The sequence below is a fragment of the Prunus avium genome, chromosome 5, assembly GCF_965620075.1.
Source record: "Prunus avium chromosome 5, drPruAviu1.hap1.1, whole genome shotgun sequence".
In the NCBI taxonomy this organism is placed as follows: Eukaryota; Viridiplantae; Streptophyta; class Magnoliopsida; order Rosales; family Rosaceae; genus Prunus; species Prunus avium.
The window spans coordinates 18,122,216-18,136,854 of NC_142288.1; the positions used below are offsets into that span (position 1 = coordinate 18,122,216).

Here is a 14,639-nt window from a genome sequence, read left to right on the forward strand (position 1 = left end):
CTTTGGTTTTATAGAAAAAATTTGCCCGATAAAGATGACACATGGCGCAATTTTAGAGGGTGAAAATCTTATCTGAAATTTGAAATTCAGATGAAATTTCATTGAATTTTGAAACCGAAAATCTTATCCAAAAATTTATCCGATTATGAGATATGAATAGTATGGACACGTAGGAACCCAAAAATCTTATCCGAAAATATTGTCCAACTGCCCAGCCCGCCCCCCCACCCCCCCTTGCCTTGGCAAGGGGCAACTGCTGGAAATGCTCTAAGGGCGGCTCTGTCCTTACTTGACCTGTCCAAAATAGAGGCTTGGTGCCATAGAGAAAACAGAGACATGCCACAATGTGATTCTCTTGGTTAGAACAAGTCAAAGTAAACATGAAAGAGAAAACAACATGATATATGGATTTTCACCCCAAAAAAAATTAAACATGATACATGGACATGTTCCATACCCTTTTTCACACATTTGACATGTTCTATTCAGTCTTAATACACTTCTCTCCAATTAGCCCCAGGCTTTCAGCTAATTGATTGCTTGGAAATTATATGATCTCATCATTTCATTCAATTCTACGGTAATTATAATGTGGTCAATTTGGAGACTTGCTCAATTACAGGTATACATGTGGAAAATACTTGGCTCCTTCATTGCAATGAGTGCGTAGAAATTATTCTTTTGTGTTCTAATAAGTTATTTTTGTAGTCAATTGAGCTTAGACCCATAAAATTCATTTTAAATCACCTACAACCCTTCTCTTTATTTTTCTATTTAAAATACCCAATTTTTTCAAATAATACCCGATGACTAGGATCCAACTAAGTAAGTTACCTAATGTAACTTAAAATCTGTTTTATTGAATTTTTTGGATTCCAAAACTACCCTTATTTATAAGTTAATGTGTTATGGAGGGTTGTAACTAATGACACACGTTAAATTTGGAAAGATTTTCAAATGTTTGTAATGGATGTAGGAATTAATTTAGAAACTTATTTGAAAGTAAATATTAAAATTCAATATTAACATATTAGTAATCTATAGGTGATTAACATTTTGGTTTATTTAATAAAAAAATTATGTTGTTTTCCTTTTATGAATTATACGACTAATAATCTATTTTATTATAATTTTATGAATAATAGTGTACATTCTAATTATGTTGAAAAATAATTTGATAATCTATTTATTGTTTGTTTTTTGAAAAACATTTTTTTTAAATGAAACTATTTTTCTCTAAATAGCGTACCTATTTTTTTTTAAAATCTAAATAATGTACCCTTTTTTTTCTTCTAAATAAAGCACATATTACTTGTTTTATGAAAAATAATTTGATCGTCTTTTTATTGTTTGTTTTATGAAAACAATTTTTTTTTAAATGAACCTATTTTTTCCCTCCAAATAATGTACCTATTTTTTGTCTCTAATAATATACCTAGTAAAACAATTTACCTAGTATAATATAACTATTTTTTTCCCTCTAATAACGTACCTACTAAAACAATTTACCTAGTATAATGAACCTATTTTTTTCACTAAGTTTTGTATCTATTTTTTCTTTAAATAATGTACCCATTACTTGTTTTATGAAAAATAATTTGATAATCTATTTACTTTTGTTTTATGATTTTTTTTCTCTAAATAATGTACCTATTTTTTTATCTAATAATGTATAGAAACAATTTACCTAGTATAATGGGGTGATTGATATTGTCAAACCCAAAAGAAATGGGGGTGATTGATTTGCTATTAATAGGGAGTTTTAATTACAATTATGGCAGTTAATGAAATGCTTGGAATAAATTATAAATAAAAAAATGAAGTATGATAGCAACAATGTAAAAACGTAAGAATGCTATGACCTCTTATATCCTATTGGTCATGTAAGTTTAAAATTGGGTTTTACACATAAATTTATAGAATGATGGGTATATATCTAGGAAATAGAAATTGTAGGGACCTATATTGGAGAAGCCCTTATTTTTGTCTTATGTCAAATATAAAATTGGCACGTAAATATTCTCAATCATGTAAAGTTATCTTCCAAGATTTCACCTAACTTTGATGGAGAATGTTAAGTTTATCAACATCCAAGTGTTTACAGTCATATTCTTATTTGAAATCCAAAGGACATTTCCATGTTACCAGTCCACCAACAAGCCAATTAAAGTAAAAAGAAAACCACAAAGTGCTTTGAAATATTCAACATAAACAACAGTCCCTCCCAAAAACCACTTCCTTATAAGTGCACAAGCTAGCTTGCTGTCCATCTGTGCCCCAAAACCCTCTGCTAGTAGAAAACTAAAGAGAGAAGAGACCATGAAGGGAAGAAGGCCATCGTCGTCGTCACCGGCTTTCGGGCTCTTATTAGTTCTTGTGGTTGTTCTTGGCATGGGGAAGGTGATCAAAATGGGTGGTGCAGCCCCAAGTGCTGCCCAGTGCCATGAGGAGAGGGCGCTTGCGGTTACCGCATGCATGCCGGTGGTGTTTGGTAAGCTTCCAACGCCACAGTGTTGCGAACGCGCAAGGGTCAGCCATACTGAATGCATATGCCCTGTCATCACCCCCAAGGTTGCAGCCACCATTCACGACATCAACCGCGCCGTCCGCCTCATTGAAGGGTGTGGTAGGAGGGTGCCTCGCCACTTCAAGTGTGGGAGTAAGAACCTCTCTCTCTAATATGGCAAAATTTTGAATTTACACAAATCCCGGTTCAACTAAGCTCTAGCTATTAGATCAGGGCAGTTTTCTGCTTGCTATTTGTGGATTATCATGTTTTAATCTGTAAATAAACTCAGGTTCTTTTTCTGTTCATGTTTTAATTGCAGGCATCACCACTCCATGATAGTTGGGCTCAGCTTGCCTCAACAATTGCTGCCTTTTCCGGCTACAAATAAATTGAAGATATAGTTTCCTACGATTGGTCTGACGACCTTCTCTCTGTTAGGTTGTAGTAATAAAGTTAAATAAACAGATACCCTGTCTTTTTATTCAAGTAACATCATGATGATCAATAATTGATGTAATATAGTAATTCTATGCCGTCGTGTTATTAGATTAACAGACGGTTTTCAATTGAATCCCTTTACTTTTTGTTTAAGTGAAGCTTGAATAGAGTGTTGGAAATTTAATTTTTAATGCGTGAATGAAAATAATTGTTTTGTTTAAGTATGAAAGGTTGCATCCAATACAATTGAACTAAGTGCAGTTCCATCTTTTCTTTGCATAAGTGGTGTCATTTAGTCACTTGGGTTAATGATATAAAACCCATGTTCTATGGAAAATTACATTTTGGTGGGGGTTGGTTGTTATGCTAAATGATGTGTATTCAAGCATAATTGATGTGATCACTTTCAAATTGACTTTGAGGATGAGGGCATGTGGTCCCATCTCGTTGAACAAGTTCACTATTTTGTACATATGCAGTACAACAACACTTGATCGGCAGAAGATCACTTTGAGAATTTCAGATTTTTCTCAAAGAATTTTCATTGGGTACCTTTCATTCATTACAACTTTTAAGTTTAGAGAAGTATGTTAATGGGCGCATGAATTCGGTTTTGAAGGAGGTGACTGGTGTTGAGGGGTTGGGGTTGGGGAGCTGCAGGGGATGGGGATTGAGGGATTTGGGAGTAGGGTAGGCAGGCAGCTTGGTTAGTTTTAGTTACTAATTCTGTTTAGAGTTAAGTCTAACTCCAGAAATTGTAACAGTTGTGAAGAAATTCTAGAAAAGGTTTTTCTTTTCGTTCATCTTCTTCTTCATTTTCTTCATCATCCTGTTCATTTCTTTCTGATCAGATACTCGCAAGACACAAGCGCTAGAGGCATAATCGGAAGCATTAAGGTTTGTTATTGTGCTTAATTTCTTTTCTTCTTTATTTATAAATAAAATACATTGAATTTGATTGTTATAGGGTTCTTGTTATAGGTGGAGAGCTGTTAAGAAATTAGATTTTTCTGTTGACTCTGAGCGTATGTTGAGTGTTGAATCCATTGATGCACAAATTGAAATGGCCCCAAATTCTAACCCTAAACCCAAGCTTTCAACAACCACCCCATACATTCCACCGGAGCTTGTGTTCGACATTCTTTTATGGCTTTCGCCCAAGGATTTTAGGTGATTCGTGTATGTTTGCGAAGCTTGGAATGCCATCATCCATGGCCGACATAAAGATTGAAACTTGCTGAATTGCTAACAGTGAATCTTTCAACAATTTAGTGGCAGTTGGGAGGGAGGAGGAAGAAGAAGAAAATGAGAGTTTTGGGGACCAAAATGATACTGGAGCAATAGTTGGGGCACCATTGAAATCAATAACTCGGGAGTTTTGTGTTAGCTTCTCAAAAAGTCGTATATACCCTTCAAAACTTGGTCACGTGGCCATCGCGTGATTAGAAGTCACAGAATTTGTAACGGCTGAACCATCTTGGTACAAAATAAAAAGTTTAAGGACGTTTGAATTGAAAATTTTAGTTGGTGGACCAAAATGATACTTGGGCAATAGTTTGGGAACCATTTAGGTCATTAACCCAAAAATTAAATTATATGAAAGTTTAAAACAACTTAGGTTTTTACATGAGCTCAAATCAATAACGGATCTGGATCCGGTTTTTGGGTTGTATGTCAAATTTGATATTGAATGTGTTGATTGATTTATTTATTTGTTTTGAAAATAATGTCTTGATTTATTTAAGAAGCACCAAGTGGCTAGACTTCTTTGTCAGTTAAGAAAAATGTAACGAATATGATTTGATTAATTTGAAGAGTGGCTGGCATATTTTGAGCGAAATGCGACAAAAAGGAAGAAAAATCCGTGGACCGACCCCATCGTCTCCACTTGACTAGCAAAGTCCACGATAGAGTCTTATTATAGTCCAAATTGATTCGATGGCCACAATTTGATTCTTTTGGTTTCTTCTAGCAGCTAGGTCGGTGTAAAAGTACAAATCATGGTCAGTGCAGAGGAAATGAAGTTAGTTTTGTCTAAAACTGCAGGTGTGGAAACAAAAAAGAAAGCATATAATGATAAACTTTTTCTGGGTCTGATTACTCATATGGCCTTTTCTGCAAATTATAGATGTGGCTGGCATTTGCAAGACACTTGACTAGCTAGTCCAAAGAGCTAGAGGCTCACCACTCAAAGTTGACCAAAGCGAGAGAGAGAGAGAGAGAGTGCCACAGTTTGATTCTCTTGGTTTCTTCCATCGGTGAGTGTAAAGTAACATCAAAGAGAAAGCAATATGTCCCAGGTCGGCTAAGTTTCCATTGTCCACACATAACATGTCCACTTTGACAAATATGGTTTAGGTCAGTTGGTCAGAACTCCGTCTTTTTGCATTTGAATTCGAGTTTTCCTCTCCGTAAATTAGATTAATGTAAACTGTAATAGAGTAGTTTAAACTATCTCTAGTATAAATAAATAAAAAACCTTTTAAGTTTTAATTCGTTTGAAGTCTTAATTAATTCTCTCCAATTTGCTTAACTAATTGATTGATTGGAGATTAAAGTTAAATAATCACCATTTTTGGAAATTTAATTTATAGCATTCTAATAAAGAGCACCAATGCGTGGTTAATTTTTTTTATAAAAAAAAACTAGCTATTACCTTACGAATCCAAGAATGAGTAGAGCTCAAACTAGTGAAGTCAAACAATGAATATTTGATGATTGATCAGTTGGCAGTCTTGTATTTTCTAGCAGTGAGAAAACTAAAAGGCACATTGAAGCATTGAACAAAATTATAGAGTACCCAAATTCAACTTCTTCATAAAATACCTACCTAGCTAGCTATTGTGTCAAGGAACGTAGTTAAAGCGAGAAAGAAGGTCATCAATGGCTTTCGGGGTCTTCCTAGTTCTGGTTGTTCTAGCCATGCGTGAAGTGAAAATGGTTGGGGCTGCTCCAAGTGCTGCCCAGTGCCACGAGGAGAGGGCACTCGCGATAAAGGCATGCATGCTGGTGGTGTTTGGCAAATCCAGGGACGAATCATAATTTCAAAATAAGATGGGCTAAATTTACTTTATGTATAAAACCCAATAGCAAATCCCTAATTGATAATTCATAACACTAAATTGAAAATTCCTAATTTATACTTCTTGAATCTTAAAAAATCCCCAAATTTCAATAACAATAAATTGAGGAAAGAAAATTGTAAGATTCCACCAATAAAATAATTGTTTTGCGAACATTCCACCAATAAAATATGAACCACCAAAAAAATTGAACATGTTGGAGGGCTGATGCATGAAGTGGGGAAGGCTATAGGATGGGTTACATGTGACTTTGGGCTGGAAAATAATAAAAGCCACCTGGGCTATAGCCTAGGTTAGTCTGTGGTTGGGTCCGTCCCTGTCCATCACCACAGTGTTGCCAACACGCAAGGTTCAGTCATGTTGAATGCATATGCCATGTGATCACCCCCAAGCTCACAGCCACCATTGATATCAACTGCAACGGCGGAACTAAGAATTTTTCAACGGTGGGCTAGCTAAAGTTATTACCTTAAAATCTAATGATTTTTTTTTTCTTACATTTTCTATAGTCTTTCTAGAAATAAAAGTATACATTAAATCATATAAATCACGCTCGTTCATAATTTCATTGACTAATTTTCAATAAGCTTTTTTTCTTTTTATACAAGCAATATTTGTGGAGAGGGGAATCAGACCTAGGACCTCGAGTGCATGGCTAAATGCTAATTTCCAATAAGGTTTAACATAAACAAATACATATTAATGAAACCAAAAAGCACATATTATAAAATGAAAAATATGTTCGACAACAAAATTGAAAGTGTACCTATTTTAATGTGTATTTTTATGGGCTTGTCCAATATAGGTCTATATAATTTCTATTTCCTAGACATATACCCATCATTCTATAAATCTATGTGTAGAACCCAATTTCAAACTTAAATGACCAATAGGATGTAAGAGGTCATAGTATTCCTATGTTTTTACATTGTTGCCATGAGACTTCATATTTTATTTATAATTTATTCCAAGCATTTCATTAATTGCTACGTTAATGTTGAATTTACTAATACGTGAATCACCTATAAATTACTAATACGTTAATGTTGAATTTAATATTTAATTTCAAATAAGTTTCTAAATTAATTCCTACATCAATTACAACCATTCGGAGATCTTTCCAAATTCAACGTCTGTCATTAGTTACACCTCCGCATAACACATTAACTTATAAATAGGAGTAGTTTTGGAATCCAAAAAATACAATAAATCAGATTTTAAGTTATATTAGGTAACTTGCTTAGTTGGATCCTAGTCATCAGGTATTATTTGAAAAAATTGGGTATTTTAAATAGAAAAATAAAGGGAAGGGTTGTAGGTAAAATGAATTTTATGGGTCTAAAGCTCAATTTACTATATTTTTTTATTGATGTCTTGCAACTAAACTCATAAAGAATTGGACTTTTTTGGACTAGTAATAGGTTAATATATATTGGACTATGTTTAATACAAGTCAAATATATAGTTTTGATTTGTTTAATCCCCAAAACTCCCCCCTAGGCTACAACCCACCTTAGTCATTAAGGTAGTTCCGTCCATGATCAACCGCGCCATAAGGCTCACTGAAGGGTGTGGTAGGAAGATGCCTCGCCACTTCCAAGTGTGGGAGTAAGAAACACCCATCTTTCCTTCTTTCTCTCTGTCTTTCTCTCTCTCTGTCTCTCCCAAATATATAAAATCGAAACCAAACATTTTTGCTTTATCAAACTACGTTAATCTTGTTGGCTTGATATACGTTGTTGATCTTTTCTGCAATAGCTAATTGGAGAATATGGTATTGAAGCTCGTTGCAGGGCAGTTTTGTGCATGTTATTTTTGGATATGCGTGTTTTGTGTTATCCAGAAGTTCTTCTGGTGTCGATGTTTTCATTGCAGGCATCACTACTCCATGAAAATTGGGCTTCACCCAATTGCTGCATTTCTTAGGCCACAAGTCTAAATAATATTATAGATGTGGTTTCCAATTACGTCCCACATGTGTGGTTAATTTGACAACCTTCTATCTTAATTTAGGTTGTAATAATAAAGTTAAATAAATAAATAAATTCTTGTTTGTAATTCTAGTAACATCATGATGAATTGATGAATAGTGAGTGTGAATTAATGGTTATAATTCCATCCGTTGGTGATTGTATAATATATCTGAATCTCTGAAGTTCTGAAGTAGTGAAAAAGTGATTGGCCAAAAGGGATTGGAAATTAATCTGGAATGAACGTAATGGTTGAGAAGCTTACAGAGATTTGAACTCATAACATCCTAGAACAAAATAAAAATTGAATGTCACTAAACCAAAAGCGTGATCGCTTATCCAGATTAAAAGAAGTCTAAACTTTTATACTTCAACAAAAGAAAAACTCCAAAGTCTTAAAACCAAATCAAGCCATATATATATTGTGCATGCAAATCAGGACTATAGAATGTGATTGATTTATAATTAATACCTGCCCGCCCTACAATGCCCGCCTAAATTATGATTTTGTTGTAACGTGGGTCAGCTCTCATGGTCCAAAAGTAGTAGGCTGGACTTAGGGTAGGCCGGGTCGTTTACTAGACCTGCCTAGTAAATACTTTATATTCATTTATGGATTACTCTACAATAGCGTGGGCAATATTGATACTGAGATTTTACCCCACTAACACTTTTTTTCAAACACACAATAAAATAAAATAAAATGTGAATATAAACACATCCCGCCATCATGAAATCATAACACACGTTATTTAGGATAAGAAATTTTTGTAAAAATGTTATCTGAACTTATATCTCAGTTTTAATTTGTCAACTTAAAGAAAAATTTAAGAGAAATGTCCCCTTAATTTTTTTCAAAATCCATGATTTGTCATTTGACTTTAATACCATTCAATTTTCCATCCATTTTAAGGGTATTTTAAAAATAGAAAAATCATTATTAAAAAAATAGTATATCTTTTAAACAATTAAAATTGAAAAAAAAAAAATTCTCACCTTCCCCATCCCCTGGGCTCCACTGGCGGCTCCAACCAACCCCGCCCACCTTGAAATCACTTCCCCCTTCCCTCTTCACAACCCCTTCCTCCTCTCTTTACCATGGAACACCTACTCTCCACGCACAAATTCCCTCAGCCTACCCAAATCGAGTCCGCCTTTTTCTTCTTCTTTTTTCTTTTTGGTATTTTTCCATTTTCATATTGAAAATTTGTGGAATTACAGCTACCAAACCAACAATTCGATAACCTATGTAATAGATGGTGACCAAACAAATTTTAGATCCTTCAACAAAAACACAATGGCGTAAGTTAATGAAACTATGAAGACAGAAAAAGGGTTGGATTTTTTAATCATTATACGTTAAAGTTTTTCTCTTTCCTTTTTTTGGCTTTTGCTACTGCATCCTTTTCATTTTTCAATATAAAACTATATCTATATTTTTTTTCAAATTTCTAAATCTCTAACATTCTAAAATTTATCCTTTTATGAAAGTAAGAAAGTAGCCATTTAATGAAATTAGTTATTAGTATCCACGCATGTCCATATAAGTACAAATAAAGTTTAAAACCATGTGAATTTTGTTATTCCAATCCAACATTTGTAAAGACGATAAGTTTTGATTCAGTTTGGGACAATTAAATGAGCACAAAAATTGTAGTTAAATTGAAGTAGTATTGTGTAGTTCGATTTTATAGACCATTTGACTCTTTGATGTGTTGCACAATTATAGTTTATAGAAAGGGAAAAAAAAAAAAAAAAACTAGGCCTAAAGGCATTGATTAAGTAACACCTAATTTCATTGATTAATTACCACCTAAATGCATTGATTAAAGTTAAACATCACCTAAACAAAAATAGAAGGCACAAAGATCCCCTAATTACAAACTAAAAGCAAGCATCCTATCGACCAAAAAAAAGAAGCAAGCAAGCATCCTTGAAAAAGAAAACAATTGGCATAAAATGACAAAGACAACATTGACTCAGTCGAACCAGTTCCCTATACCGGTGTTGCCCCTCTTTTTTCTCCATGATCAATTTTTGTCAAAAGTCAACGCCAAAATCTCCAAGCACAAATCTTTGCCCATAATCCAGACCAGAGAACCCAAATCCCCTTCCGGGTCTCACTCTTCTCTCCCAATCCTCAAATGGGTCGGAGGCAAAACGACCCAGAAGCCACCCATTGCTCTCCTCTCGTCCTCCTCTTGGTGGGTTTGGCTTCCTGTGCTCTGGTCTACGCTGCCCTCTGTGTAGTGCTTAAACCCAATGAAGCCTCTTCATTTTCCGAGCTTGAGTCCCTGGAATTGGTAGAGGAGGGTGGAGGTGTTGGTGTGGAGGGAGAGAGTGGAGGATGTTGCAGAGGGACTGAGAATTTGGAGCTCTGGGGGGCTGCTGTGAAGTGGGGTTCAGAGTTTAAGTTCAATTCTTCTGAGCAGTGTTGCAAGGCATGTAAAGCCATGTGTACTGGGACTGATGGGCCTTGTTTGTGTGATAGCTGGGTTTTCTGTGGAAACAAGGAGGCATGTGGCTCAAAATTTGGTGAGGTAAGTTGAATCTGGAGCCTGATTTTTTTGGTCAAAATTGATTAAAAATTGTATAGTTTCTTATGTTAGTTTTGATTTGGATGGCATGATATAAGTTCAGTTAGTCTTGAGCTATGTACTTGGTTCCTTGAGCATATTTTCAAAGTCCCTGTAGAATAACATAGGACTTGCCATTCTGTGAGCATATTATCAAAGTCTGCATTTTACCATCCAATGAATTGTGAGTGCGCATAGTTTGGATTTTCTTTTTTGAATATTATTCTAAATCTCAAGTGCTTAAGTTTTGAATTCTTTGTGTTGAAACTTTGTCACTTCAGTGCTGGCTGAAGAAACAGAAAGATACATTGGCTCCTGAGCGGCAGGAAGTAGGGGAAACAGTTAGTTGGACTTCTGGACTCATCTTTGGGAGAGGAGAGGTATGAAAGTTTGATGACCACTATATTTTTATTATTCTTGCTCTTCTTATACTGAAACTTGTAGCCATCTTAAGTTTCCATTTCTCAGCCAGTAGAAGTTGTTGCTACAAGGACTATTAATCAGTAGAGCTGTTCGAATATAAGGAATCAAAGTCCTGTTTCTTGGAAATTTTCTCATTATTTGTAGCGATTGAAGACTTGTTCAGATAAGAAAAAACAAAAAAACAGAAAGACTTGTTGTCTTTGCATACAGGAATTTGATCATTGTCATATATGCCTATCAACCTGCACATGGAATGCATCTGGCAAAGTTTCGGACTTATATGGCTATCAAATTGTTCTTTTTGTTTCTTGTTAGTTCCAGTATTCCATGTGCAATTTGATAGGCATATAAGTCTAAAACTTTGCAAGATGTATTCCATGGGCAAATTGATATATGAAAATATGATAAAAAAAAACCTGTATGCAAAGACAACAAATCTTCTTTCCTTTCTTGAAAAAAAAATATATTTCTGAATAATTCTTTTTATCCAAAGGATATGACCTTTAATTGCGTATATGTGTTTCTTTTAAGGTGGAGTTCTTAAGATGGTAGCAGCTATAAACCTCTGCTTTTAATTATGAATATCTTTCGACTAACACAGATAACAACATCTGTGTTATAGCTATAAGATCCATTAGGTAAAGAGAAAATGAAAATTCAATTGAATGTGGTGGATTCACTCTGTAAGAAATAAACTAGGGTGAGCCACTATGTTCTACATCATTGTTCTGTGTGGGACTGTAAGTCTCTGTACCTCCTGAGCCAGTTCATGACCTGTTACAGGATGAAATCAGCTTGTTGTTGCTTTTCACACAATTGCAGTACATGTACCTTCAAAATAATAGCACATGTTTTTTTTAGACCAGGAAGAAGACATGATAGGGCATTTTCTTAGTAGCTTTCCACGTTACAATTGCAAGGGTTCTGTCATTCTTGTAGTCTTTGACTCTTTTTTATTGATTATGTTTCCTTGTTGTTGGTTCTCAGAAATTGGTTGTATTATCAATTTATTATACTGTTGATGTACCTATATTTTCTCTTTGTAGGGCATTGTTGGCTTGGAAACAAAGTATGGAACTCTTCATTTAAAAGTAAGTGTTAATGCCATCTGAATTTTCAACTCCCTTTTTCATATTTATTTTTTATTCTATAACTTATTATATGCATCATAAAACTGCGTTTAGAAACTATTTGCAAAAGGAACATGAATTCTTAGGGGCGGACTCTAGAGGGTGGTTTACAATGCACTAATCAGTATGAGTACAACATCTAGAGTTAACTTCATGTCCATATATTTTTGTTCATGTTGTTTTTCTGACTTGGTTCAATAATTCAAAGAGGGGTCCTCCTAGACAGGCATTGCTGAGAATCTAGTATTCCCGTGGAACTTGATTCTGAGTTTTGGCTCACCTTCTTATTCTCATAATGATTGGATAGCATCATGAGAGAACATTATTCAAGAGCAGTGGCGGGGTCAGGTTTTCATATTTACGGGGCCTCTAACGTTATTCAAATTTCCCTTAACAAGACAAAAAATCCTTTTGAGAAGTAAACTTTAGAAGCAGTGACGGAGCCAGGACTTCATATTTACAGGGCCTCTAACAAAATCAGCAAAATATGCCTCTAGTCCATTGATTTCAATGATATACTGAAACTTACGGGAGGATTTATCTTTGTTCCAATCTGCAGAGAAATTAATCAGACCAGTTGACCCAATAGAGAGAAGAAAGAAAAGATTCACAAACCTTAGTCAACTAGTCCCTTAGCCCAGTTGGGAGTGGAGATAAAACTCAGAGGTTTTAGCTCTATGGATTATTATTAATTTCTATCTGTGGTGGGTTGGAAGGACAAAAGAGAGAGGGAACAAAAAGTCTGTCTGTCGTGGGATAGAACAGAAAAAGAGATGGTAGGACTTTTTGAAGGTACCCCTGGTCTTGTTGCACTTCCTCCCCTGTTTATAAGTCTTTTATTTCGCTTAAAAAAGAAACAAAACAAGTAAACTTTATGTCTTTAAATTTGGTGTGCATGTTAGATGTATTCTAAATGTGCAAATTAAATGATACGAGCTTGTAATCTCTTGTGTTTATATCTGTTAAAACATGTTATCTTGATAATTTGTGGAGGCCTTTTAAAGAAATATGTGTGTACCATGCAAAGAATAATGTATCTAATTATGAGTCTTCACTGGAAGGTTCGTTGCTTTGATGTGCCTTACTGTTATAATTTGATGAGACGCGTTTCTCTCATGAAAAAAAGACATTAGTTTTTGTTATTTGGTATATTGTAAGGATATGCAGTTTGCACAGTTAATTTTGTCCAATCTGAAGAAAACTTCAGATTTTTGCTTGTCATTTATGCAGGTTTATATGTTTCTTTGATTTATGCCACACGCTAACAATATCTAGTTTTAATATTCATTTATGCAGCTTTTCCCTGACTGTGCCCCTCATTCTGTAGCCTACATTCTTGAGTTGTTGGCATTGCGCCATTGTGCAGGCTGCCAGTTTTATCGTGCAGAGAGACGGGGGTCATCATGGGATTCAGAAGGAAACCACATAAAAAATGTAAGGCTTGATTAAATTCCTTTTCCTTTTCTGAAGTTGATTTTGCATGTCTAAAGTTTCGTTATGCAGTTTCATATCACCTATGCTCTCTCATGGGAGATGTGCTACCTAAATTTGATGTTTGTTTTGACTGTGGCAATTCCATGTTTGGTCTGAGTGTTCAATATATAAGGGTCTTCTGTGTATTTGCCAGGCTCCTTTTGGTCCTCCTTTTGCACTGGTTCAAGGAACACTTGATGCCCAAGGAGTGATATTTAAGAAGATTCCAACTGAGGTTTGCCCAACCATAAGAAGGGGTTCGGTTGCGTGGATTGGTTCTGGCCCGGAATTTTTTATAAGCCTTGCAAACCACGAAGAGTGGAAAAAAGAATACACCGTCTTTGCTTCTGTTCTTCCAGAAGACATGAACATCGCTGAGAAAATTGCTCAACTTCCCACCACAGCTGATGTTTGGAACAGTATCAATGTATCTGTCTTGGAAAAGCCTGTTCCCTTGTTCTTGCGAAGAATGAAGATAAGTCATGGAGATCTCACCGCAAACATGAAATCAAATTAAAAGAATCCATACAATACTGGTATGCATACGACGAAATTGGTCCCTTCATGCGGTGTTCTGTCCTTATTCTGAGTTAAATTTGCATTGCTCTCTTGGAGCAAGAACACATCAATGGGGCCATAGAGAGAGTTTGTGATTTAATGTAACTAACTTCATTCACATATCAGATCAAATACCAAGCAAAGGAATATTTGCCCAAGTTTATATCATTTGATTATGGCAAATGGTGAGTGGCAGGTTTCTTTTTATGTAGCTGAGCAACTATTCTTTTTGGGGACCATGCGGAAAGGGAGAGGATCCTCTCTCTTGTTTGTTTATCCTTCCCTCTTATTCTCATATTTTCTCCAAATTCAAATCTGAATGTTTCACTTCATTTAAACAAAATTTGATGATTATTTTGTTCATTGAAAAAATCGTAGCTTAAAAGAGAATCAGATAACTTCCACAAAACCTTAGCAAAATCAAAAGAAACAAAGAACTTCAACCTAAGTAATTGATGACATAGTCAAGAATTCAATCA

The 14,639-nt window shown here is 35.0% G+C and overlaps 2 protein-coding genes across 2 annotated transcripts; both read left to right on the plus strand.

Moving 5' to 3' along the window:
• Nucleotides 1–2,223: 2,223 nt before the first annotated feature.
• On the plus strand, nt 2,224–3,100 carry LOC110756440 (uncharacterized). The gene is made up of 2 exons (XM_021957871.2): nt 2,224–2,659; nt 2,829–3,100. The coding sequence occupies exons 1-2, from the start codon at nt 2,320–2,322 to the stop codon at nt 2,843–2,845; spliced, it is 357 nt and encodes a 118-aa protein (XP_021813563.1). The 5' UTR covers nt 2,224–2,319; the 3' UTR covers nt 2,846–3,100.
• Nucleotides 3,101–9,976: 6,876 nt separating this feature from the next.
• Nucleotides 9,977–14,371, plus strand: LOC110756449 (peptidyl-prolyl cis-trans isomerase). The gene is made up of 5 exons (XM_021957887.2): nt 9,977–10,540; nt 10,858–10,956; nt 12,046–12,090; nt 13,426–13,563; nt 13,757–14,371. The coding sequence occupies exons 1-5, from the start codon at nt 10,145–10,147 to the stop codon at nt 14,117–14,119; spliced, it is 1,041 nt and encodes a 346-aa protein (XP_021813579.2). The 5' UTR covers nt 9,977–10,144; the 3' UTR covers nt 14,120–14,371.
• Nucleotides 14,372–14,639: the final 268 nt, after the last annotated feature.

What these genes read in the sequence shown, in the direction of transcription:
- LOC110756440 (XM_021957871.2), top strand. Translation starts at nt 2,320, where the DNA reads ATGAAGGGAAGAAGGCCATCGTCGTCGTCACCGGCTTTCGGGCTCTTA.
- LOC110756449 (XM_021957887.2), top strand. Translation starts at nt 10,145, where the DNA reads ATGGGTCGGAGGCAAAACGACCCAGAAGCCACCCATTGCTCTCCTCTC. An exon ending in ATGGAACTCTTCATTTAAAA is followed by an intron (nt 12,091 to 13,425) that starts GTAAGTGTTAAT and finishes TCATTTATGCAG; the next exon opens with CTTTTCCCTGACTGTGCCCC. An exon ending in AAGGAAACCACATAAAAAAT is followed by an intron (nt 13,564 to 13,756) that starts GTAAGGCTTGAT and finishes TGTATTTGCCAG; the next exon opens with GCTCCTTTTGGTCCTCCTTT.